Source organism: Vanessa atalanta, chromosome 1 (assembly GCF_905147765.1).
Source record: "Vanessa atalanta chromosome 1, ilVanAtal1.2, whole genome shotgun sequence".
NCBI lineage: Eukaryota > Metazoa > Arthropoda > Insecta > Lepidoptera > Nymphalidae > Vanessa > Vanessa atalanta.
The window spans coordinates 11,684,394-11,710,062 of NC_061871.1; the positions used below are offsets into that span (position 1 = coordinate 11,684,394).

At 30.6% G+C, this 25,669-nt stretch overlaps 3 protein-coding genes across 3 annotated transcripts; 2 read left to right on the plus strand and 1 right to left on the minus strand.

The window, feature by feature from the left end:
• Nucleotides 1-382: 382 nt before the first annotated feature.
• On the plus strand, nucleotides 383-14,910 carry LOC125070827 (carbonic anhydrase 1). The gene is made up of 6 exons (XM_047680852.1): nucleotides 383-609; nucleotides 8,308-8,499; nucleotides 9,162-9,379; nucleotides 12,191-12,412; nucleotides 13,786-13,941; nucleotides 13,995-14,910. The coding sequence occupies exons 1-5, from the start codon at nucleotides 573-575 to the stop codon at nucleotides 13,912-13,914; spliced, it is 798 nt and encodes a 265-aa protein (XP_047536808.1). The 5' UTR covers nucleotides 383-572; the 3' UTR covers nucleotides 13,915-13,941; nucleotides 13,995-14,910.
• A 2,003-nt stretch (nucleotides 14,911-16,913) lies between these two features.
• Nucleotides 16,914-22,846, plus strand: LOC125067245. Its single transcript, XM_047675726.1, has 2 exons — nucleotides 16,914-17,806; nucleotides 18,016-22,846. The coding sequence occupies exons 1-2, from the start codon at nucleotides 17,060-17,062 to the stop codon at nucleotides 22,723-22,725; spliced, it is 5,457 nt and encodes a 1,818-aa protein (XP_047531682.1). The 5' UTR covers nucleotides 16,914-17,059; the 3' UTR covers nucleotides 22,726-22,846.
• A 414-nt stretch (nucleotides 22,847-23,260) lies between these two features.
• Nucleotides 23,261-25,649, minus strand: LOC125077173 (ankyrin repeat domain-containing protein 49). Its single transcript, XM_047689013.1, has 4 exons — nucleotides 25,594-25,649; nucleotides 25,272-25,443; nucleotides 24,873-25,178; nucleotides 23,261-24,732 (listed from the first exon to the last, which is right to left on the minus strand). Exons 2-4 carry the CDS (start codon nucleotides 25,426-25,428, stop codon nucleotides 24,494-24,496), a joined length of 702 nt encoding a protein of 233 aa, XP_047544969.1. The 5' UTR covers nucleotides 25,429-25,443; nucleotides 25,594-25,649; the 3' UTR covers nucleotides 23,261-24,493.
• Nucleotides 25,650-25,669: the final 20 nt, after the last annotated feature.

Below are 25,669 nucleotides of genomic sequence, written 5' to 3' on the forward strand. Positions count from 1 at the left end.
AAATTAATTTTATACTAACGCTCAGTTTACCTATACTGTATGACCGTATTTCTTATCAAATTAACTTAGGAAGACTAAAATAAGGTTTACTTACCTTCATTTCAGTTTGCATATTTAAACACAACCCGACCGAATTATAATTGAATAAATACTATTACTATTATTATGGTATTGGCACAGCATTAATTATTTAATCAGTAAATAATGTATAAATATATGTATAATTAGCAATTACGACGATTAGAAAGTGTAGTTAGATGGGCGGAGTGCGCTGTGTCGTCGACGATGAGGCGGACTGACGTCCGGCGCAGGCGCACGCGCCACGCAGTCAGCAGTGGCTGAGAGGAGCGCGCTCGTACAGCACTGCTCGTTCGTCAACCCGCGTCATCGTAAGCGTCCGCGCCCGCACTCGCCTCCGCCTCGAGCACTGAGCTTGACCCTCATATAAAGCGAAGACCTGCGCGAACTCGCACGCAGTCACGACCCAACCACGATCTTATACATTCACCCGGCTTTTTCGCGATAAACGATATCAGTTACTAAATAATCAGTGATACTAAACAGTTTCGGTGATGGCGACTCAGGAATGGGGGTACTCAATTGAAAACGGTGAGTTTACCCGTTCCAATCGTTTGTAGAAAGAAGATAAACTGTAGTGCATTTGTAAAACCGGTTTGTTTACAGTGAAGCACGTGACGGCACCTACTTTTATAAAAAATGTCAATAAAATAGTAAATACATTAAGATGATTTTTTAAACTTCCCAGATAAATAACTAGTTCACAGTGATAAAGTGGCTATAAATAATTTAAGTTGAAAATGCAACAACGTAATTAAGTTTTATTATAATGACTCAGAAACAATAAAACATGTACTGTGACGTATTGTCAGGGTTTTACATGAATGTCGAAATTTGTATCATTTACAGAGCACCTGTTGCTTTGCATTATAATACGGGTTTGTTTACATAAATATTCATTTCATTAACAAAAATATCATAACATAATAATGACGCACATTAAATTAATAATTACCCATTAGATAATTAGAATTTATTTTAAGATCAATATAATATATAAAATACTTTGTAATTAGGTACTAACATCAAAATATTCTTGATACCTATTAAGTTATGCAATTTTGAATTATTTGAGACAAGGTAAATGATCCTTTACCTCAATAGATAAAAATGAGCTTATGTATTAGTTTAGATGTTAATTTGAATCGCAATTCAACTACGATTGTGTGTAGGCTAATGATAAATATTAAATTCCCACGAAAATTAAACACGTATGGTAATTTTAGCATTATATAAACAAAAATATTAAAATACCTGCATGGCTGTTTTAAAGGAATTTACAACAGTAATTTCAAGTGTTTTCTTCATACTAGAAGTAGTGCCGAAAATATCAGTTGCGTGCAGCGAGCAATGGCCTATTTAAATTGTTGAGTAACTGTGTCGGTAACCGACAAAACTTAGACCTACAGTTTTGATTGGTTTTAATAAAAGCAATAAAATGAAGAAAAAAAATGTAAGTTAGTTCCAATTCTTATACTTAACATCTTGAAAATGTTGTATTTTCAAAATAAATTAAGATACTGAATATAATAATACTCACATTTTATGATGGCTGCAATGTTCATCTTCTTCTTTAAAACTGATAATGTAAGGGATCTTAATCGAGCCTCGAGTTCAAATATTGGAAATTTCATTCATAGTTTTCATTCGCTTTCAATTTGTGAATTAAATTTTATTAACTCCTGCTTATTAAAAAAATATCGTGACAAAATCTGGGGACAATTCTACTATCATATAAAGGCTACGTATGATACGTTCTCTATTCTATTCCTATCCATTTTCGACTATTCCTCACAAAAATAAAGCTCAATTTAATCGTAAGTGATGGCTAATTCTACTTATTTATATTGGTTGTGATACGATTAGATTCTGATCGAATTCGATCGAATCGCAACTGGATCGTTGTGCTAGTAGAATAGGAAAACGCCTGAACGACAGTGTTTACGTTTCGATTCGATTGCGATAAAATGATAGTTTGTTAGAAAAATTATCGCCCTGCATCAATCTCTTGAAATTCTGACAAATTTATTACAAAGGAATAGCTTAGTGGAATTAGTTCCAAATTCTTAGCCTCAAGGCAAAAGAGGCTTTTGACCAGGTGTACTTGCATTTACAGTGTGTATTTTTTTAACGCCTTTTTAATAAAACCAACATTCATTCGTCATATTTACAAACGCAAGTATACATTTTTTTTATTTCTGACCTTGCTGTCCAAAGAATTGATGACTATGTCACAACAGTTAACTGAATTAAATGAATGGGTAATACAATCAGTAAAGATAAGACGCTTTCGTGACAATGGTTATAGTCGTTTTTGTGCAATAAACATCAATATGAAATATCTCTGAAGTTTATTCATATTCTCCGATGAACTAAATTAAAAAAGCAAGAACTAGTGTTTGCCATATTGAAATTGACGTTTTTATAATATAAATTATCAAATAATATTTGCTCGTAATTTATAAACAGTTACTAAAAATAATTAAACTCCATTCATATAATGTCGTGATTATTTTCACGAATGTCTCTCAGAGTGTTTGTAATGGATTGACAAACTATGAATAAAACATTCGTATATTCAGTATTTTTCGTTATTATGATAATCGTTTTTTTTTTTTTTTGTATCTAAGCTACCAATTTAGACACGTAATAAATTGATGAACATTTTCCTCTAATTTATTGGAAGTGTTGACAAAAACATTTTGTTTACGAGTTAACAACCGTGAAGGCTGTACTGTAATGTATACTAATCGCTCTACCATAAGGGTATACGCCTATATGGATACAAAAGAAACTTAGTTCTTGTACTCTGCGTTGCATGTTGGTAATAACTTGTTATTTGAAAATAAGTAGCTACACTATAACTAGTTCTAATATATGGATGTCTTCGATCTGAGTGATTACCTCGAATCTAGTATTACTAGACTAACCACTAACTATGATGTCTGGCTCGTATTAATAAAAACAAACAGTAATATCATCTTTAATATTGCATAACCTTTTTAACAAATTTCTTGAACATGAAAAATAAAATGACGCTAATTTAAAAAAAAGACATAACTATTGGCACATAAAACATTTTACTTTTTATTTGTTTAAAAATGATGCAATAAAATATGTTATGATTCCAAGACATGATCAATTTAAGTTTGGCGATATTTTGTTGACATTAATTTAAAGTTTCAAAGTGCGTCCCTATTTTTAATTTTTTTAAAGCTCGTTGATTGGGCTAAGCGTAGATTGCGCACATCTAACATCAAGTTTGCGAATCCAAATCACAAACAACACTGAATTTTCACACATGAAATTTGGGTTTTTAGATTTTTGACTCGTTGTAGACGCCGCGTCGTAGGGAAACCTGCTTATCTCGAGTCATATTCCATCAGATGTGTACCGGGTTCACCGGGTTGATATAGGCACTGTAGAACCATGCTTGAAAAAGTTCCAAGCCTAACGAGTAGAGGAGACTTTTACCCAGCAGCTTCATATTTAGACTGTTTATATTAAAGACTTCTACATTTTATAAACTATTTTGCCATTGCATTCGTGATTGAACATGAATAGGAAAACTTATATAAATAAACAATGCCTTTCATTCAGCTCGTTTTAGGTACCTACTCGGCTATTGCAGACTGAGATAATTTATCTAGGCAATATATTTTATATTTATTGATACTAAGCAAAAGTAATTTATTCTTTGAAATCTTTGCGGTTATCCTTTTCATAAAGTGCTCTAAGTATTCAGAGAAGTCATCCACTCTTATCTGTATGTTAAATATCAACCGTGACTAATAATTTGTAGACTACGTAGACATGTACTCACTCACATTAAGACATATATTTATGTGACAAAATGTAAACATTAAAATAAGATATTTTTCCACTAAACGGCATTTATATTTAGAATTTTGTAAAACTACCTCATATTGTTACAACATACATAAACACCTAATGATCTTTTTTGTATGTATATAACTTATTTAATTCTTAAAACTGTATATAAAATTAATATACTCTTGTGTTATCAATCTTATCATACTATATTTTCTATAAAAGAGACAACCATTTCTTGTTACGAATTTATAATTTTTTGTACATGAATATCCATATCTCAACATTCAGTTATTCAAATTTAAAATTTAAATGTAGAGTTTTATCGGCTTACGCAATTTATAATAAATCATTGACCCAAAATCAAAAATGGTAGGTATAGGTATACGTTACTTTGAATCATCCTCTATACAGCATTATATTAAATGTTAAGCTAGTATCGGTTCGAAATGTAGATGCTACTAAATAGAACCAGCAGGAACTAAGTAGTTACTGTTTTCCACTATTGCAATTACAATGTTATGTAAATCGAATACAACAAATTTTGATAAATCTATACTTCTATACTAATATTATAAATGTGAAAGTAACTCTGTCTGTCTGTCTGTCGCTCTTTCACTACCAAACCAATGAACCGAATTTTATGAAATTTGGTATGAAACAAACTTGAACTCCAAGGAAGGACTACTTTTTTTCAACAACCAACAAACCGCTTAAAACGCGAGCGATGCCGCGGGCGACAACTAGTTTATACATAAATATCCAATCTCATTTATTATTGAATGAATACTTTCACAAATTATTTAATTATTATTTACGTAAAACTTTTAAAAACACTGGATCTCTTAAATGAAAACTGATTGTATAGTTGAGTGGGAGCGCATGCATCTTTAATCGAAAGAGTTTAAGTCGTAGTGACCTCGACGACGTAAACGTTCAACTTCCAACGCGGAAATCGACAGTAATCGGTTTTCGTTTGTAAATGCATATTTAATTTTGAACGGAATAAAAAAACTCTTATAAGTTAATATTAGAAGGTGTACATGTACTTAATCGTAACATATATATCAAGGTTTTAGTCTTAGTTTCACAATATATTGTAAAATAATATTGAAGCGAAATGTACTATCTTTTGAAGTTCAATCATAAGTTATTATTCAACAATGCTCTTTTAATTTACATACTTAATATTATCCAAGACAGCCATACCTATATAAATGACAGGATAAATCGTTCTATTAATATATATAATTAACTATTGTATTTCGTACATAATATATTAATCTTCATTATATGTTTACAATAGTGGTCGCAAAAGGGAATAGAGACGGCAAAAGTACTTTAAATTAGATAAAAAAAACGACAAACAAGGCCGAGGTCGAATCTGATCGCAGCGAGTAGCGGTTCATGATTTAAATGAAAAAAAAAATACGTTTATCATACAAAATTGTCTATCGGCCGTGTCTAAGCTCGCGAATAAATATCAAAAACATTGTGCTATTATTGGTACGTCGTCGGCCACATGTGAAATTAAACTTACGATAAAATAATAAAAAGTAATTACTTATATAAACTAACTCGTTATAATAGAATTCAATTAAAATAATGTATCAAGAAAGTAACTCTTTATTCGGTATATATTTTGTACGTTATATAAAAAAAATAACAAAATCTTTATTTACATAAAAATTATTAACATTAACTCCTGAAATGGTATATACAATAATAATAATTACTTTTTCCTTTAATTGTATAGATATATTATAAATAATAAATTGTTTTAAGTATTTACTTTATTTTTGATATTTATTTGAGTCAAATAAACCCTTAAAAGTTATAAAAATTGTACTAATATAATAAATGTTTCAAGTCTTAAGATACAAATTAGTTTTATCACTATCGCGGTAACTAATACATACAAAAAATATATAAAGAGCATAAAATATACAATAATTGGTGTTTCTAGTAAGACTAGAACTTAAAAATTCGAATATTAAATTACTCGAATAATTCGTACACGTTAATTTAAAAAATGATATACCTAAATGAATAAGTTTACGATTTGAAAAACAATAAATGTTTTTCAATTTAATTCATATTATGTAAATTAGCAACATGAAGAAAATAAATTTTGAATAGAAATAACTCTTCGTTGCAACGGCTTAATATAATACGTTCTTATGCATAGATACGTGTTCTTATTGTGCACGATGCAGCAAATCGTATCAATTGAATACAATTCATACGTATAATTATACTATTGGAGTCTATTTGTAACTAAAGTATAAGGAGGTAATGTTTCTAGCTAAAACATATCGGAAACCGAATCCCAATTTGTTGAATTACTCACCACACCCAATAATGAAGGACTTATTTTGGTAAATGTATATTATTATTGTTAGCATCGTAAATGTGAGGAATGCGTTGTTATTTGAAAACGATCCATTCAGAATTACTTATAATAAATTGATAGGCGTAATTCAGTTGAATTAATAAATTAGCAATATTCTTGAAAAATAAAGGTATAAATACAGTCATATAGGCGCTTGCGTGAGATATACTTATGAATAAAAGAAATTGCAAATATTGTATCTGTACTATACTGAATAAATCATTCATCAAACGTTCATCAAACTGAAATACTATTAAAACAAACTTAAATCAAAAGATATTCTAATTATAAAAGTATTTAAAAACTCTACAATTCGATTTATCCAAAAATAAATTTTCTATTTTCAATTAAAAGTTAAATTGTTTATTTCCTGAGTAATTATGAAAAAAAAAACGTATTTTTTCTCCGGTAACCTTCTATTCATACATAATAATAATTGTTTGTATCATGCGACAAGGTTGAGTGACCCTGTCTAATGCAATGTCACCCCCACAAAAAAATGGCTTAAACACTTTGTGTTTTAACAAATTTTTATTACATTGCAATTGAAAGATTTTAATAATTTTACGCGTAACTAAATTCGTTATAATATTATGAAGACGTGTGTTTTGTATATTCCATGCAAAAGTGAAATAAAATGAATACTTTTAATTAGAAAAACCTTAATGAAGTCTAAGCTTAAATGAAGGTATGTTGCTTTGGATAGCATTATAAACATTTTCTATATCAATAATATTGAAAAGTAGGGCTATCGCGTGAGAATTCAATATTGAGTCAAATGAAACATGGAACACTATTCCAAAAAACATTTTGGAATAGATCGTCAATTAACTCCTTGAGAGTTATTTTAGCGACCTACAGACAAAAAATCAAGTTATAAGAAGTACAAATAAGTTAAACTAAGTCAACTACACTTCAAAATTACCTTAATATTTATTTATATAGTTATAATACAGTAGCTATAAGAGAATCGTTGACATAATGCCCAGGCACTTGTGTGTCATAAACTCCTACTGGCCTAATTTCGGCTATAGCGATCAATCTCAAGCTATAACCAACTAACTGAGAACAAAATTTGCTTTGTGTAGCACTAAGCAGGCTCATACTCTTTTCCCTCGTGTTCATAATCTGATGAAACGCTAAATCCAACACAACCGACGAGACATCCGTCGTCAGATCGTCAACCGGAGAGAAAATCTGTTTTTCTCAAATATCCCCTATAACTATTTTTCACTAAACCAATTTTCCGGTAATTTATCATCATAAAGATTTATTAGCTCTTGTTCTAGTACGAGTGTGATGGTCTTATCTGATAAAATAAAATAAATCAAGCTGTCACTTATGTTAGTCATTATCCGATTCATCTCCCGCCCTGACATTCATTTTAAAAATTAGGTAAGGTATTTGCAAAAAATGTCGACTTGTTTACATTGAGACACGCCTTCTTACATTTGTTTCGCGTAAGCCGTTTAAACTTTCTTATCATATCTTGTCATGTTGGTCGCCAAGATGTTTAAAGTTATTGGTAAGGATTAGTACTGTCAACCACAAATCACTTACCAAGAAGACTTGTTTGTGTAGCCTTGTACACTAAATGAAATTCAGGTTTCTGATGTAATTAAGCAGAGATAAAAATAGGTCCCATATAAGCAATAAATATCAAGATTCTAGAGAATTGATTTATCAATCACCGGTTTTCTTTATTCCTACTTTTTTTACTGTTATTAGCTTATTGGTGAATTATATTTACACCTCTTTTAATAAATAGTAAGTATTTGTATACTAATGTATGTATTTTTACCACTGAGCGATCAGTGGTAAAAATCGTCGGTTATCATTATTAAAATGTTGAGGAAAACATGAATATATAAATTTGCATGTTTCAATTATTTTTTTCTTATATTGATAACATTAAAGTTTGATACAAAACCAAAAAGAAAATCTGTTGACAAACAGAGGTCACAAACTACACAATATTAATGAATTATTTATCTTTGCCTATTCAGGCCCAGCGACTTGGGTAGAGAAGTTTCCTGAAGCCAGAGGTGCCCGTCAAAGTCCTGTCGATATAGATACATCTCGTGCCAGTAGCGGTGGAAGCGCTCCGCCTCTTGTATGGCGCTACTCCGTCAATCACCCAAGATCTGTCGTTAACCCGGGCTACTGCTGGCGGGTCGATGAAAACGGCTATGACTCAGGTATTTATTTTATTTAATTATTATAACTTATTTATAAAGGTATGCTAGATATGTTTCAGGGAAACTCTGGCTTCTATCATATGGAGATGAGATTATTTCAACGAATAATAAACAATAGTAAACATTGAACGAAATTGCCTCGAAACGTGCTAGTAGATCATTTCATTTCTTAAAAATTTAGCAACAACTGCAACGAAGTCGTGGTATTATTTGTGACGTCAACACACATCGTTACGATCGTAAATATATCTGGCATATCCAAAATATTTTCACTTGGGTAATTGGTTGATAGGTTTTATTACTTAGCTAACAGTTATATTTGCACCTATTTGGTTTCAGAAGTGATAAATTCAACAGAACTTGTCCAACAAAAATTTTAAATTAATTTGAGTATCGTATTTAATATGAAAATAATAATCAAACACGAAGGCGGTGTAAATGGAAATATAAATTCATCCTAATAGGTGCAAGCCAATTTGCAATTCCATCTATCGCGCGACGCGCGACGGACTTCCCCTACCGGTGACTCAGATCCGACCCTCTTTTCGTGTATTATGTCAACATATTTATAAAACGTGTAAAATGTAAGGGTAGCCCAAAAAACTTAATCATACATATATGTTTTTACAATTTTGCTAATGTCTCATTTATCTATTTTGCAGAACTTCGCGGTGGTCCACTCGGATCAGACGTGTATAAGCTCCAACAGTGGCATTGTCACTGGGGTGCTGTCAATGGTGAAGGTTCGGAGCACACCGTGGACGGTCGTGCCTTCTCCGGCGAGCTACACCTTGTTCATTGGAATACTAGCAAATACAATAGTTTTGCTGAGGCGGCAGGACAAACGGATGGACTCGCTGTTCTTGGAGTATTGTTAATGGTATGTGCACCCGAAGCACTTTGATTCACGTTATAATACGTGAATCAAAGTGCCTCTGGTTTCTCTAAGCGATAAAAAGTTTAGATTCTCTAAATTCATGTTTTCGTCCTATTTAGTAACAAACTCATATTAAACTTAACACTTGATTGTCATTTACACAATTATTATTATCCTTCTCAGTATCTACGTTACCATTCGTATTGATCGCTTTTGCTACAAAAGGTTAAACTAAAGGGCAAAAATAAGCAGTCAATCACAATATGCTGATTACTAAATAAGTATATCACGAAGTGCCACAAACATAAATATCGAATGTAATTAATAAAATATCCAATTAATTATAATATTGTATTCCAATTTTCTGCTACTGGAAATAAATCAATATTTTTTTTAATAAAAACTCAATTGCATTAATATACGAGTAATACTTAATACTTACTATATTATAGAGTAGGTAAGATATTTTGCGATTTAGACATATTTATAGAACAACTTAACAACTTTTTATATACTATTAAGGAGCTATAATGAACTAAGCTTAAGCACTATATATTTTATTTTCATGTCGTAGTATATTAAGTGAAGAGAACGTCACGCGCCGGCTGTAAATTAATTTTCTTTTTTCGAGTAGGTAGGTACATAAAATATATCACATTTTTATATTACATTTCTTTATAATACAATTTAATCTTTATTACTATAGGCATACGTAATGTGTTTTTTTTAATTAGATGTAAACAAATATTACGATACATCAGTATTGGACCAAGTGAATCTATCCGCCGTACTGTAATTCATTCATCGTCACGCCCACGCCTTTGTTTCATCCGTTTATTCAAATGTCTTGTAATATCACTCAAACTACTTGTCCAAATTGCAAATTATAAAAGGCAATTTATACTTAAGATAAACGCGTATAAGGTTAACCTAACATTATGAATTTGTGAGATATTAATTAAACTATAGTAAAGTTTGCCTAAAATAAAAATATGATGTCTATAATAGGTATTGCCAAAGTCTTTTGTGTAGACGTTTTTAAGACCTAAATTCAGTAGTACGTTAGTTTTGTGTATCTTTTATAGCTTAACCATAATGACACAAGTCGAATAAAGCAAAATACTTTATACTTCAGAACTCTCTGCTATTATTAAATTAATTTTTATCCCTTCCCAGTAAATATTTCTAAATAATTATGGAAACGGCATCCCATTACAACAACCCAGAGTTAAGAGCTAAAAACTTTGTTTTATGATATTAACAGATTAACACAGCTCTTCGAGTAGAAACTTCATTTGGAAATCAGTTCATTATTAATGTTAATAATTGTATTTACTCAAATCTCGATGGTTCTAAATATTTTTTACGTTTTAGAAATTATTTAAAACTTTTTTGTGTTTCGAATATGAGGCGATATATAGATTATTTAATGCCATCGTTTGAACTAGTGCATTGAACCAACTTACTGAATCGTCACGATGATTGTGAACATCCGACTTACGCAGTCAATTCAATGTAATCGCATTTTACATCTCATATAAATATCGTTCGGATATAATCGTACCACTTTTATACAGCTCTCTCCGTTCCATGAACTACTTTCTCCACGTTGCCGTGCGTCATATTTTTGGATTCATTTTTAAAAAGGAAGCAAAAGGATTATTTGAAATTAAGAATTACAAGAATATTATTAAGGATTAATTACAAACATAAATATCGAACATACATAATAATATTCTACGATTTATTGCCTTAACGATAGTTTAGTAATACTAACAACGTGTGAAATCTGACTAGCCCAAATGTCGACCAGCGGAGAATAACGTATACCGTATACCGAATAGTTGGAATTAAGTCCGCCTTTTGTAAAATATTATTTATTTTAGTACATATTTTAATATATACATCTTTTCTCCAAGATTGATGAGACAATGTTTCTTGAAATACTCATATGTCTTATGGCAATAAATTACCAATTATATGGAACAAATATACCAACTCATATTGTTAGACAAAGGAAATATATATTTAAGAAGCCTTATGGTGCAATCCTTTTAAAAGTATTTAAGATGATATAACTGTGTATTTGTTTATATTGGATTGTAGTAGAGTCACCCATACACAACACGCATTCTAACAAGATGTAATTGTGAGGAGGCAGTTTGTCTTACCATGTATATTATAGATAAGCATATTAAGTCTTTTACACTGGCTAGTAAGACATTAACGACATGCAGACTATTTCTAAAACGAAATTATATAACAGTTATTTGCTTTACTTATCGATTAAACCTCCGCTGTTACTTAGACAGTAACGTTAATTCATGATTACCAGGTGTATCTAATCACCAACAATGTATGCCTAACGCACTTTTATTTTATCTTAATATAATAGTTGTGCCTTTTGTTGTAGTTTGCATAACATGAAAATGTAAAGAACTTTTTAGTTTCATTGATATTAACTGGGTAGCATTCATTTATAAAGTGTTGAATTAAATAGCGCAATGTGTTTAATTAAATAAGGAGTATATTTGTTATCCGTCCTAGAGAGAGGGTGGGAGTGTACTGACAATAATAATGGTAGTGTTAGTACCTTCTTTATGCAACAGCAAAAACTGCTTTTAAAGTAACTTTCACTGCTACGCGTTCTGCATTCAAATAAAAAATTACATATCAATAAAGTATATAACGCTATAAACTAATAAAAACAAGAGTTAAAGAGGCGTTATTAAGGTAGTTAGTTACTTTAAAAATTTATCTTTATATTATAATGTACAAAGAAATGTATATTTAAATAAATATTTATAATTTCAGGTTGGGTCCAAGCATCACGAGCTAGATAAGGTGGTGAAGTTGCTGCCATACATCCAACACAAAGGCGATAAAGTAACATTCTCTGAACCCCTGAATCCCGCTAACCTGCTTCCCCCGCGCGTCGCTTACTGGACATACCCCGGCTCGCTGACGACACCGCCATGCACAGAATCCGTCACTTGGATTCTGTTTAAGGAACCGGTACAAGTTTCTGCTGAACAGGTAATTTTAAAATTAAATTGATAAGAATAAATTAACAACATTAGCCTTTTTCTTCAAACAGTTAGCCATGTATAGTTTACTGTATTAAAACAGTTTTGTTAGCAAGTGTTGACGTCGTCAATAGGTAAAACGCACATTTTTAAATAAAAAGTTATAACCTTGACAAATTTAAAATTTCATTCGTTACGCTTTAAACAATTTAGATTATATTTTACCGCGTCATTAACGATATCATTAGGAGGAATAATTATCGTGGTTCTAAGAAAATGTGAATTAAATAAAATTACGATTTCTTGCAGAAATAAGGAATCTTTTCTTGAATATTAACAAAGACGTCAATTGTCAAAACCCCATTTTTGTTAACGTTTGGTTTCACTAAACTGATAAATGAATCCTATAAAATATAAAACCAAACATGCCAATATTTTTTCACCTCAACAATTAATTGTAATAACATAATGACATGAGCAAAACCCACTGGGGAGACCAGACTAATAAATATACTATCTAATAAAGTATGTTGTGTTATTATCACTATAAAGTTATTATTATGTTTATTATTAACTAATAAAAGACAATGATAATTAGGCATAGACAATTTTACTACTATTTACTAATAATCATATTCCTAACTTATAATAACGCTGTAGAAATCATGTGCTTGTTTGAACGCGCTAATCTCAGAATAAAACTATTCTGATTTTATAAGAGGTATATTTTGCTTATGATTTACTAATAAAGTACCAGCTAATTATATACCTGAAAGCTATAAGTTAAAATTATAGACCGCATAATATAACGCTAAGAACCACGCTATGAATTAATATAGGTATTATCTATATATAGTTTATTTCGACCACAAGAGGACAAAAGCCAAATAAACAAAATTTGACATTTAATTGAGGCAATATAGACGGAATATTGTCGACAGCTTAAATAATAATCTCTAATATTCAGCATGGATTTTCGAAAAAATGACAATTTGAACATCGATGAAGCTACTATCGGAACTTTGGTTAATTAAAAGTTGATATAAATCGTTTTGTGGAATAGTGTTATATATTAATAAATACGTGTGCGTCTCGGGACGCCTGACCGAGGTGATAACTTTAACTGACCGAAATGAGGCTAGCGCTGCGGGCTAGAGTGAGAAAGGACAAGCTTACTTACGGCTGCTTAGTGCTTAGAGAAAAGAAAGCCAGACAGATTGGCACCGTAACGTACTACGTAACGAAACGGTTTACTTCGGTCTTATAGGAGAAAAGAAGTTATCACTTCAATAATGAAATATTAATCAAGAACTTAAGCCATGAGAACAAGAACAATTTGATATATTTTTTGTATTTCTAACATCGGTTTGTTTTTAATTTCAGTTAGCGTTAATGAGAAAATTAAGATGTGGCGAAGCGTCGTGCGGAGTTGAAGCAATGGAACTGCTTCATAACTATCGGCCCACTCTCCCCCTCGGCAATCGAGAGTTACGCGATTACGGTGGCAACTAACTATCGCAAAGTAAAAACTTTCACATAGTGCCCGTGACAGATCCGTAGACGTTGTTAGATTTGCATAAGGTCGGGATATCGTGTTATCATAAAAGACAAACAGATACAGATCTTACATTGATTCCGTCTTCATCTTTAATTAATTCTCTGTACGCCTATGGAATGCAAAGACATTTTTGAAACAATATTTGTTTCATCTAGATGTTATACAGTTAATGATATTTTGCTTATAAATAATTATAGTCAATCACAACAGTGTGTTAGCAGCTAGTATAGATTCAGTTATGAACTTACGTTATTACTATTATTAGCATTAAGAATTATATTTATTGTTCGTAAAATATTTACGCAATATTTTTGTTCATTCATAAAGGCAAGTTATATATATAGACATATATATATTCTTATATTTTCTTAAGCTATTTACAATCACATTGTACCTATATTATAATATATACCAACTCTGTTTTTAAAAAAAACTTTTGTTAGTAAACTAGTATGTGCAAAAAGAAATCAAAGTGAAATCAGTGCCTTAAGGTTGATCTTAATATATAACTTGAACGAAGAACGGCAAGTTTCTACATCGTACAATAATATCTCAAAGATATATGAAAATTCTATACTGTTTTGGTAAATTTACAGTCCAATTTATATAATAAAGTTAGTAACTAAGCGGTAAATAGAATATGTACTCGTATAAATAGTAATCTGTAGCATTTATTGTCTTTATTATTTAAAGGCATGTGTTTTTATAAATATATACGTAGTTAATGTACATGAACAATTAATTATGTGTATTGTTTGCGTTTTGTTGTTTCAGATAAGTAATGACACAGTTATATTAACTGTGATCTCACCCAAAAACACCTATGATATAATCATTTTATAATTAAGACAATAACCTTAAATATTATTTTGTTGTGTTGCATACGTTGCTTTTGCAGTATTCTGCGACATTATATATAAATGTGTAAAAAAATAAATTATATTATTCAATTTGTATATTTATTTGTTTTACTTCTTTTTGAAATAAATTACACATGTATGGCCGATTAAAAGGTATCCTCCACTTAACAGAATCATAATATCAATTTATTATTATGTAGGTACCATACCATATACCTATCAAGTTAAAAAGGCATATCCAAAAGCTTTTTATAAAGATTTTAAAAAAATATGGTGGTCACGAAATCTCAAATTGATAACTATTCAAATAATTTGTTAATATAACGCTACGCTACATAAGTTTAATCATAAATTTAGTCAATAAAATAAATATGTATTTTTTATTATTAACGAAGTATTATTTATTAGAAACAATATTCGTGGTATGTATTCACAAACGTACTGCATACGAGTTGTATTACACCCAAGGCTCGCTACTATATGTTTTACATAAAAAAGCAATTGGCCGAAACACAGTAATTCAGGTAATGGCTAAAATAATAAAAATACTGAGCAAAGGCTCCCTTATTCCACCACGCTGATCCAATTCGGGCTGAGGGCCAGGTTATCTTTAGGCTGTGTAGGCAGTTGCCTACGCTGCACACAACAGCTTTGAAATCTTTGAAAAAGTAGGCGCCCTGAAATCCCGACGATGACTAGATAGGTATATTAATATTATTTGTAATTTTAGTATTATTGTAAGTAACGGTTACGTGTTATTATATATAAATATTTATTTATAGAGAAAGATTATAGAATACCAATTTAAATATGCTATATATTTTTTCTTTTATAATTTGCTTGCCATATGAAATAACTGAAATAATTACATAATTATCAAAGTCAATGCACGCTCGGCAAACATCTAGATCTAGTGGTTCTAGTATTATCAGCCGCCCCTACTCCGCTGTTCTAAAGATTTATAACGGCCCTACTGATTCGTTTTCACTTTGGAACGAAGTTCTTTTACATTTTTTTAGGATTACTTATGCCGCGTAAAAGCCTGGTAGAAATCGTCACGTGACGTCATGTATACAGTTTTTATAGTATTTACAAAAAAAATATTTATACTTTTTTTGCTTTCATTCACTCTGGATGTTTGTCATTGTCATTTAATTATGCTCAAGCGTTGTTAATTTCGGACTAAGCCCGTCAGAAGCCCGGGAGGGCAAAGCTGAATGAGGCTTTAAAAAAAAAGTATTTTTACAAGCTTTTTTATTTAGTTTACATTTGTGTATAAATGAGTATTTATGTTAATTTGAAAAGAGTCTTACCCGTTTGCGAAAATATCAGTAAGTACACACTAATAAACTATTAAACATAAACTAAATCCTTTTTAATATATTTTAAATGAGCCAATGTTTATTTTTCGACGTTAATAGAATGTAGTGAATGTAAATGTAGGCGTACAAGAGTGAATTATTTTTAAATACTTGTTTAGGACTTGATCAGGAAAACGCAGGTTTTGGGGCCCTCCAAGACTGGAGGCCCGGGGTGAGCCGCCCCTTCCACGCCCCTCTTAGTCCGCCAATCTTAATATGTGTCTGTTATGTAATACATTATACGCGAAATTGCAAATGCAATTTAGTTCCAATCCGATGTCCCACGACAATTATCGCTTTTTTCCTCTTTTTTTACGAGATACAGTATTTTTTTTTATTTGTTAGGACTAGCTAATAGCGTATCTATTAAAATTTAAATTAAAACATAAAAATCACATTCTGGGCAAAATACTGTTTAAGGCAAATACAGCTTTATTATTATTTTAAAAGTAGGTACAGGTAAATAAAATCAAGGGCCAAAACAGAAAAATATAACAAAAAAAATAGGACAAAAGAATCGTCTAAAGAGTTACAAAATGACATTAAATCATTAAATTTCATAATTTCGATTATTTTGAAAATTTATATTACACCATATTTAAAGTTTAAATATGGAGAAATTAAATATTTGCTTAAGTCACAGGAAACAACTTACTTGGTGGAAACTGAATGTGGTAACACCAAACACAACTCGGCTAATGGCTATGTTCATTTGACAAATAAATCAAAGAATACAGTTGGTTGGTACAGTCAAAACAAAACGTTTAAAATTTAAATTTTACTTTCCGTTAACTAAGTTTCATATTAGGTAGAATAAATAATTAAGAGCAGTGATTTTAAAACTAAAACTAATAAGACGTTTAATATTAGTCCTAATTATGACTATCATACAAAAATGTTTGCAGAAGATTGAACCTACAAAGACATTAAGCAATATTAGAGCGGAATTAGCTTTTCCTAAAGTTGTGATATTTGAAGAAAAAACAATTGTTCGTATTTGTGATATTACAAAACCTGGAAATATAAATGATGTACACTCATTTCAAATAGAACTTACGAACTATATTTTACATGGGCACCATTTATGGTTGGTGCTACTGTCTGGCGAAATTTATGTTATAAATATTAAAAATAATTCTATAATAGAAGTGCAGTGCAACAGCTTAGCTAACTATAAAATTCAAAGATTCATAATCCAGAACTCCGATTTAATCTTCGTCAGTGAAAGCGGTGAACGTCTTTGTTCCCCTTTAATTGATCAAACCTTGGAAGAAGAGTTTTGTAAGGGTACAAACCAAATCACTGTCTCTTTTGAAAAATCTCCTTTGTCGATTAATACAAATATTTGTGTCAATAACTTTGAAAAAGAAACCAATACGTACATAGCTGAAGGAAAACTTGTGGTCAAATGTAATGCTTCAGGTCTGTTGGATGTAATGAATATCAACGCCGAGTTGCAGCATGTCGCTCAGTGGAATGATATGAATGTTATATGTGATGATGTGAATATGTGGATTCTAAACCAACATTTTGATTTAGTTTACAAATTCGAGAGTAATGATCATTTTTATCCACTGGCAGCTAATGATGATATTTTTTATTATATTACATGGACAAAAGATGAGGTAATTCAATATTTACTATATTTTTTCTAATCTGTACAAAGTAATTACTTTACAATCTTTTGTTTTACTTTTACTTATTTTTATTTTAATAATAAACTACCCAATTACTATAATGCTATAAATATATTTATACTCTACAAAATGAATCTAAATGATGGATTTGGTAATAATTTTTCACATATCTTTTAAAACAAATTTGTAAATTTCAGATAGGAATATACCATGCTTCAATTTCTGAGTACACTGACAATCAAAAAGATGATTTATCAAATAATCAGAAAAAGAACTTATCATCTCAAGAAACACTCAAGTTGCAATTGAAATCATTAGTTGAGGATGCAATTATTCACAATACTGCACCCAACCAGGTACTTCCACAGTTACAAGTATTATTTAATGATATTGAAGACTTCAGCCATCTCATAATCACAGCTTCAAAGCTTTGTCACAAAAATCTAATGTACAAAGCAATTTTATATCAACTACAAAAACGGATTTGTTCTACCGAAGATGAGATATTAATTGAACACATTTGTGATGTAATAATTAAGACAGATTTATTAGAATATGTCCAGTTTAGAGGAGGGAGTTATTATGATGATGTAAATATATTTGAAATGGATTTTATTCAACTTTGTGTAACATTTATATCAAAGTCTGATTTGGATTTAGCATCCATATGTTGGATAAAATATTCTGAAATAAAACCAACACCAAGAGCAGATGAAGTAACTCTTGTTTTAAATGCTATACCGTTAAATATCAAAATGGGTGCACTTGTAATTTGGTTCCGAAACTTTGTTCCCCCTCTTTTAGATCAAAATCCATTTTATATTGATCTCTTTGTTAAGTGGACTACAGAGAGAGTATTTTTGTTAGAACAGTCGACTTATTGGCCAAAAATTGGTCTCAAATTCATTTCGGCAATAGTAGAAGTTTTAGAAACATCGATTAAAACTATATGTATTAGACCTATTTCCATTGATGATCTCGATGTAATAAAGGATCACATAAACTATGTGTTAGAACTAAAAGAAAAATATAAAATCAACATGTTACTAAGTGAATTTAGTTCACAAAGTCCTTCTGAAATTGCACTCATTATGTTAAGGCGATGCTATACAGAAGATCTTGAAGCTTTTCTGCAAGAAAGCTTACCAACATATGCTTCTCGACATTTTCTAGAAATAGATGACACATTACGTTCATTTATAGAGAGTGAAGCTGCTAGTAGTGGAGGCAGTGTGGATGGACAGCGTTTTAAGATATTGTTAAGTGCTTTTCATTACCCTAACAACAGACTTGAATGCCTTTTAAATGTGCTAAAATTGTTAGATGTTCCATGGAATCCAATTGTGTTGACCATAGCTACCACAGCAGCTGCCTTAACTCATACTGATTTTACTATTACTGATACTGATCGTAATCTCGCAAATGAAATATACAAAGAGTTAAATTATGCAAAAATCAAAGTTATTTTGAAGAAATACAATTTTCCTTTAACTTGTACTGATTACACATTAGTAATTCATAAATTAATCAATAATTCCATAGTAGATTTGGATGATTTAAAAGTAATTACAACCATCTTAACTAATTTGTCTCTTTATGCCAATAGTTTATACATCGATAAATGTTTGCGAAATAGTGAAACAAAATTGGCATTGGAATATTTAAAAAGTCTTTGTAATAGAAGCCAAAAAATTTTAATTAAGACAATGCAAAACAAATATGAGCAAATTATTACTGGTGTAACTACAAATCCGCAATTGGAAAGAAATTATATTGACTTTCTTAAAGGATCTTTATTATTAGATAAAATAATGATAAATCGCATTGATAATCTATACTATCTTAAAAATTCATATAATATTAAATTGAGTATAAATACCATATTTAGTAATAAAAATCGCAAAAACGAATTAAAAATGTTTAATGATGGAGAAGAAATAACATCAAGTTCTGGGCGAGGAAGATGTATATCCCAGTTGATGAGCAGAGAAATCTATCAACAATCGAAACTTATATCCTTACTGCGTCGAAGTTCTTCAAGTCGTAGCGCAAAAATTTTAGTTGAAAGCTTAATACTATTGGGAGATTCAAGATCTGGAACTAATAAAACTAATTTGTCTCAATATAAAGATGAACGTAACTCGGCTGACTTGATAGAGTCTTATAATATACTTTCGGAGGTAGTGTCTTGTTGTGATGAAGAATATCTGCACCATTTGTTAAAATGCCTGTCAATGTTAAACGCGTTATTAAATTCTAGTGTAATTTTGAAAAATCTTTCTTTGGCATGGAAGTTTCAATACATATTTTTACCGATGTCGTCAATCAACGGCCTGAATGATTTGATCAATTTCTACACCACTATTGCTTCAAATGACTTTTCAGAATCTGATGTCTCTGATATATTAACGAAGAGCGATTTTATACCATTTAGAATATTTTCAAATATCATCCACAACACTTTAAATTCAGAAAGAACACTATGTGATGAGTTTAATAAAGTAAGAGAGAAGGTCGTTAAAAAACTCGTTACAAAAGTTGTTGCCTCTCAAGATATAGATCAAATTTTAGTCACATGCTTACTACTTATCCTAAAAAACACTGATGTAATTGAAGATAAAATTTGGATCTTAGAGTTATTAAGAGGCCAATCAGAATCAATACCCCCCGCTGCAATGCATTATCTTTCTTCGCCTATTATTCGTCGCACATTTGAGCTTGAAAATATTTTACCGGGGAGTAATTTATCCTACCCACCGCAATATACACTAAAATCTAAATTTAATATTAATTTATCAGAAATTGCATTACCGGAAAACACTGAGGAAACATGGGATGCAAAGGTTCTACTATTTTATATATTAAGACATTATCCACAGACACCATACGATAGACTCATTGACCTATGTCATACACTAAATATTCCTAAAAACGACGGCTTCTCTCTATTACTAATATCTGTACTGGTAAATTGGGAGTTGAAGTATAAGATATATGAAAATGATCTAGGTAATCGTGAAATAATCACGGAACATGATGTATCATATTTAACATCAAAATGTTTTATACTTTGGCAAAGTATTGAAGATAAGGAATTTTTGAAGGATGTTTTAAATGATTTTTGGAAAAATGGTGAAGTTATAATACATGGATGTCTTATATCTATTAACCCTTATTATTATGAAATATACCTATGCATATATCAATTAATTTTCTCGACGCCTGCTGAATCAAAAGTAATAAGAGAATATTATTTACTACAGTTTTTAAAGGAATATAAAAGAAGAAGTACTCCAAAGCAATATGAATACGAACTTTTTTCCGTTAAAGGCATGTTTCCCGAAATCGGTCACTATCGTCTACCTTTTCATCTATTTATGCGAGATGATATGTGGTCAAATTTAAAATCTGAGATTACACTAGAAACATATGAAGCCTGGTTACCAGTTGTTGCTTTGCTTTCCCTTGATGGTGATTTACAAACAGCAAGGGATATGATATGCAGCAATGCAGTAAAACAAACAATGACTTCTCGTAAAAGATACGAAAGCAATGATACTGACTCCAAAGATAATGAGCCATGGCGATTAACATCACGAGAAGAGCCTCTGCTTCGGACTGCACACCGTTGTGTGAGATATATCGCTAACATGGAATGGGCAGGTGCTTGTCTATTTTATGTTCTTCAAGGATGCACTAGAGGAGCTGATCAAGTTGCAGCTGCTCAACTTTGCTACCAGTTTTCACAGCGTTGGGCCACAATTCAGCCTGGTAATCGTGCTGTTAGACAAATGGAGAGGCTTCATTCTACACTTTCTACGAGACATGTATTGTACAAGATTAATTGGGCCCGTGAAGAACTTTTACGTCTTTCATCCGAGCCTGTTCAACTCATCCACGCATTGTATCTTCATCCTGATTTTATTGATAAAATAACTCGATACGACATAAATCGCGCAGCCAATGAAATAGCTGACAAAAATAATATTAACATAAGCTCAATCAGAATCCAGCTATTAGAGAATATTCTTGATAAGAGACAAAAAGAAAAGGACAATTCACCTGGGTTAGATACTAAAGATTTAATCACGGCAAAATATATTTTGAAAGCAACTTGTTCAAAAATGGGGGCTATTTATTTATCTAGAATCGCATTCGACGATGATAGTGACTATAACAAATGCAAACAATTGAGAGCTCTACAATGTTTGATGAGCGTAGTTGAACCGGATACTGCCATCAAAGTCAGTAATCGGGAACGAGGTGTGCTTTGGAAATATTTATTAGAACTTTTATATATTGTATATCTAGAGAAAATTGATATGCCTTGGGTTGTTGCGACTTTTATGCAAAATAAAACACTCGCTCTTAACCAGCTATTGCAAGTTTCGGGAAATAGTGTAGATAGTTTAAAAATAGTAGGTGAATTAGCACATAGATTTGGAAATGTACAAATTATACGCCAAGCTATACCTATGCTGTTGCGAGCTTCTCTAATCGAAGATATGATTCCTTTGTTGTTGAAAATCCAACATTCACCCGATAACATTATATATACAGCATGGCGAGCTATCATTTTGTCTCCTTTTCAACGAGCAGATTACCCCATCACTGATCGTCAAAAATCGCAATGCCTTAAATCCTTAAATTTATTACCAGTGTGCCCAGTAATTAAAGATGAAGATTTAATTGAAATATGGAAAAACTGTGTTAGGTGTAAATGTTTAGGCTTAGGCTGCCTATTACTACCATATATGACTCCTAAAACCAGGCAGTCATTAAGTGAACTCCAAAAAATTGATAAAAGAAATCTAATAATAAGTTTAAAAAATTTGTACTCTGAGAGTTATCTCGTGCCTGGTGCCATGTATGTTTTAGACAATTTAACTAAAAAGACATACAGATGAACTCTCATTGAGATAATAAGAAATCATGTATTATTTTATTATAATAAGGTCTAAGCCTAACTAAATATTAAATCATGTAAATATATTTATCAAATAAGGACAAATTATTTAGAAAGATAAAACAAAAATGTAATTAAAAGAAACATGAACATTGTATAATTAAAAATATATATATCTAGGTTTTGTGTTTTATTTACTAATAAACTGAATAATATCCCCAGCTTAGAAAAAGTATCCTACATACATAGATATAGGGGTGAAATCACACCATCCTTATCGCTTCGCCGTAGTGGAGTAATACAAACTTCATACTTAAAAGTACTTACAATTTTTAATAGAAATCAAAGGTTTCTAAATAAATTTTACCTTCTTTTTGAAGGTTATTCATTGTAGACTAAGTAAAAATTACCAACAATTAAAAATAAAAATTTTAGCCTCAAGACATATTCTCTAGCAATTTATTTTACATTTTAAAGAAATAAAACATTGACTTGGTTTTGTTTTAAAAAAATTGTGTATTTAAAAAAAACAAATATTTTTTTTTAAGATTCGATTTATTATCGTATCTAAATATTACAATTTGTCAGATTACAATGGAAAAGTTATACAGATCCTAAGAAATGTTAGAGGAAAAATATTATTTAAGTAACTTATTTTGGAGGGCCTCTATAGTACAGATCAGTTTCCAGTGATATTGTAATGATTTTAATTTTTGTATATAACTTATCTTTATTTTTTAAGTTATTCATGCTTCTTTCTATTCTTCAACATATATAAACTTTTAAATATATTTACTTAGAAATGCAATTTAGTAAAACAGAAATATATATATGTCCATTCGAACCCCTAGCTCTGATGGTCTAGGTTAAAAATAATTTTATTAATCTCCCAATGATAGGATCCCAGTAGTGAACTAGGTCCAAACTCAACCATCCAGGGATCCACTCAAATAATTTCATTTAAATCAGTCCAATGATCTAGGAAGAGTTCAGCTATATACACATGTACAGAATATATATATATATAAAGATATACATTTGTATGAAACAAATACCTTGTTTACCTAGGGTATCAAATTTTTCAATCCACAAAATTGTAACAAAGCAGTATAGTTTGTGCCTGTGCTTTGGACCATTCAACAAATCCCTCGTCTAGAGCTAAGCTGTTTTTTAACAATACACACTCTGAATAGTAAGTGTTGTAGTTGGCCATGCAAATGTATAGTTTTAAAAATTATTTCATTTAAATAAATGTTATGTTTTAGCAGCACATTTTCACTTTTACTTCTTAATTTTGTAATTACTGCTTGATACATATTCATTACAATTTGATCTGAACACAAAAAGCATTTTGTGTTGTGGTAACACTGTCAATTAACACCTTTGTGTCTTGTATCTTACATTTGTGTTATAAATTATATCATTCCACTGTTAAATGTAACAAATAATGGTGTAAGCTATGGTCACAGTGTACTTTGAATTTATTTTTATTTATTTTTATTATGAGTATGTTAATGTTCCAATGACATAGGTTTTACCATAATTATTATGTTGATGTTGATAAATATAAATAACATTGTATATGATTTTTTATACAGATTGATGCACTTGCTATATTTGTATTGAAATATGTTTGTATCCATACATATATATATAATGTAAAATAATTCAATACTAAAAAAATATTAATTTTATATTAAGCCATAGATGTTATTATTAATAAAATTATTTATCAATGACTGAGTCTTTAGTGCCATGGCTTCAAGTATTTAAGTACTTCTTATATGTGGATTGCAAGTAAAGGATAAAGAACGAATAAAACAAGCTGCTGGTAAAACCATTTCAAAGAGAGGTGCATAAATTCCATGGCCACGAGCAAGTTGTTCTGGAGTTTCTTTTGAATTGTTAGGTCTTCGAGCTATTTCTACCACATCTTCTCTTATGAACAAGACAAGCAATGTTGATTTACAGTGACTTATTGCTGCAGCTAAATGCAAAGGTGTTTGTTCTGCAAAAAAAATTTACCTGTGTTATTTTAATAGGTATTATTTAAATGTAATTTGGTTGCTGGATTTGGAACTTTAAACATTCAAATTAGTTAATTATAGTGAACACATAAAGTTTAAACAATATGTGAAAATTCTTTACCTCCATCAGATAAAGCCCCTGGATTAGCACCAGCAGCTAACAATCTAGCGGCAGAAGCATAATTATTCCAATTACAAGCAGAATGTAATGGAGTCCAGCCAAGTTCAGTTTTAGCCCCAACATTAGCTCCTACACTAAGTAGGTATGATATCACATTTACATGGTTGCTGTATGCAGCTCTATGTAGTGGTGTATAACCATCAGAATCCCTTGCATGAACCAAACCTGGTTGTTTGATTACAAGTTCTCGAAGGGTTTCTAGTTCCCCATTTTCAGCAGCCCACAAAATGTGATCGATTGGATTCTCTGAAATAATAATTTAAACACTTCGATTGTAATTATACTTTCAAACATGTTATATTGACTAATATTCAATATTTAGTTCAAAACATAGTTAACCTTTGGGATTTTTTACAAGATTTACATCTTGATCTGCGTCATCCCAACCAGACACAAACATTCCAGAAGTTTCAGGATTTCTTTTACATCGTTCTATTTCTTCTGAAATTTCTTTGAAATCTCGAACTTTACGTTCTTCGTCTTCCGAATCAGACATTGTAACTAGTGGTATCTGTAATATTCCATGTACAAATTATAAAAGTAAAACTTTAGAAGTGTATTACTGATGTTGTTTTTAAAATTAATTGAATATGTATTTAAAACATTTTTTTATTTTTACTTTTTATTATATTTAGTCGATTAAAATTCAAACAATACTCACAGACGATTATTAAATTTTACGGTTTAAATGTTAGTGTTTTATATTTTAAAATAATAATTATAAACAGCGAAGAGTG

Coding starts and splice junctions, on each gene's coding strand:
- LOC125067245 (XM_047675726.1), top strand. CDS start 17,060: ATGACTATCATACAAAAATGTTTGCAGAAGATTGAACCTACAAAGACA. Junction 17,807..18,015: donor TTACATGGACAAAAGATGAG/GTAATTCAATAT, acceptor TGTAAATTTCAG/ATAGGAATATACCATGCTTC.
- LOC125077173 (XM_047689013.1), bottom strand. CDS start 25,428: ATGTCTGATTCGGAAGACGAAGAACGTAAAGTTCGAGATTTCAAAGAA. Junction 25,179..25,271: donor TCTTGTAAAAAATCCCAAAG/GTTAACTATGTT, acceptor TTATTATTTCAG/AGAATCCAATCGATCACATT. Junction 24,733..24,872: donor AGGGGCTTTATCTGATGGAG/GTAAAGAATTTT, acceptor TTTTTTTTGCAG/AACAAACACCTTTGCATTTA.
- LOC125070827 (XM_047680852.1), top strand. CDS start 573: ATGGCGACTCAGGAATGGGGGTACTCAATTGAAAACG. Junction 610..8,307: donor GGGGTACTCAATTGAAAACG/GTGAGTTTACCC, acceptor TTGCCTATTCAG/GCCCAGCGACTTGGGTAGAG. Junction 9,380..12,190: donor TTCTTGGAGTATTGTTAATG/GTATGTGCACCC, acceptor TTATAATTTCAG/GTTGGGTCCAAGCATCACGA.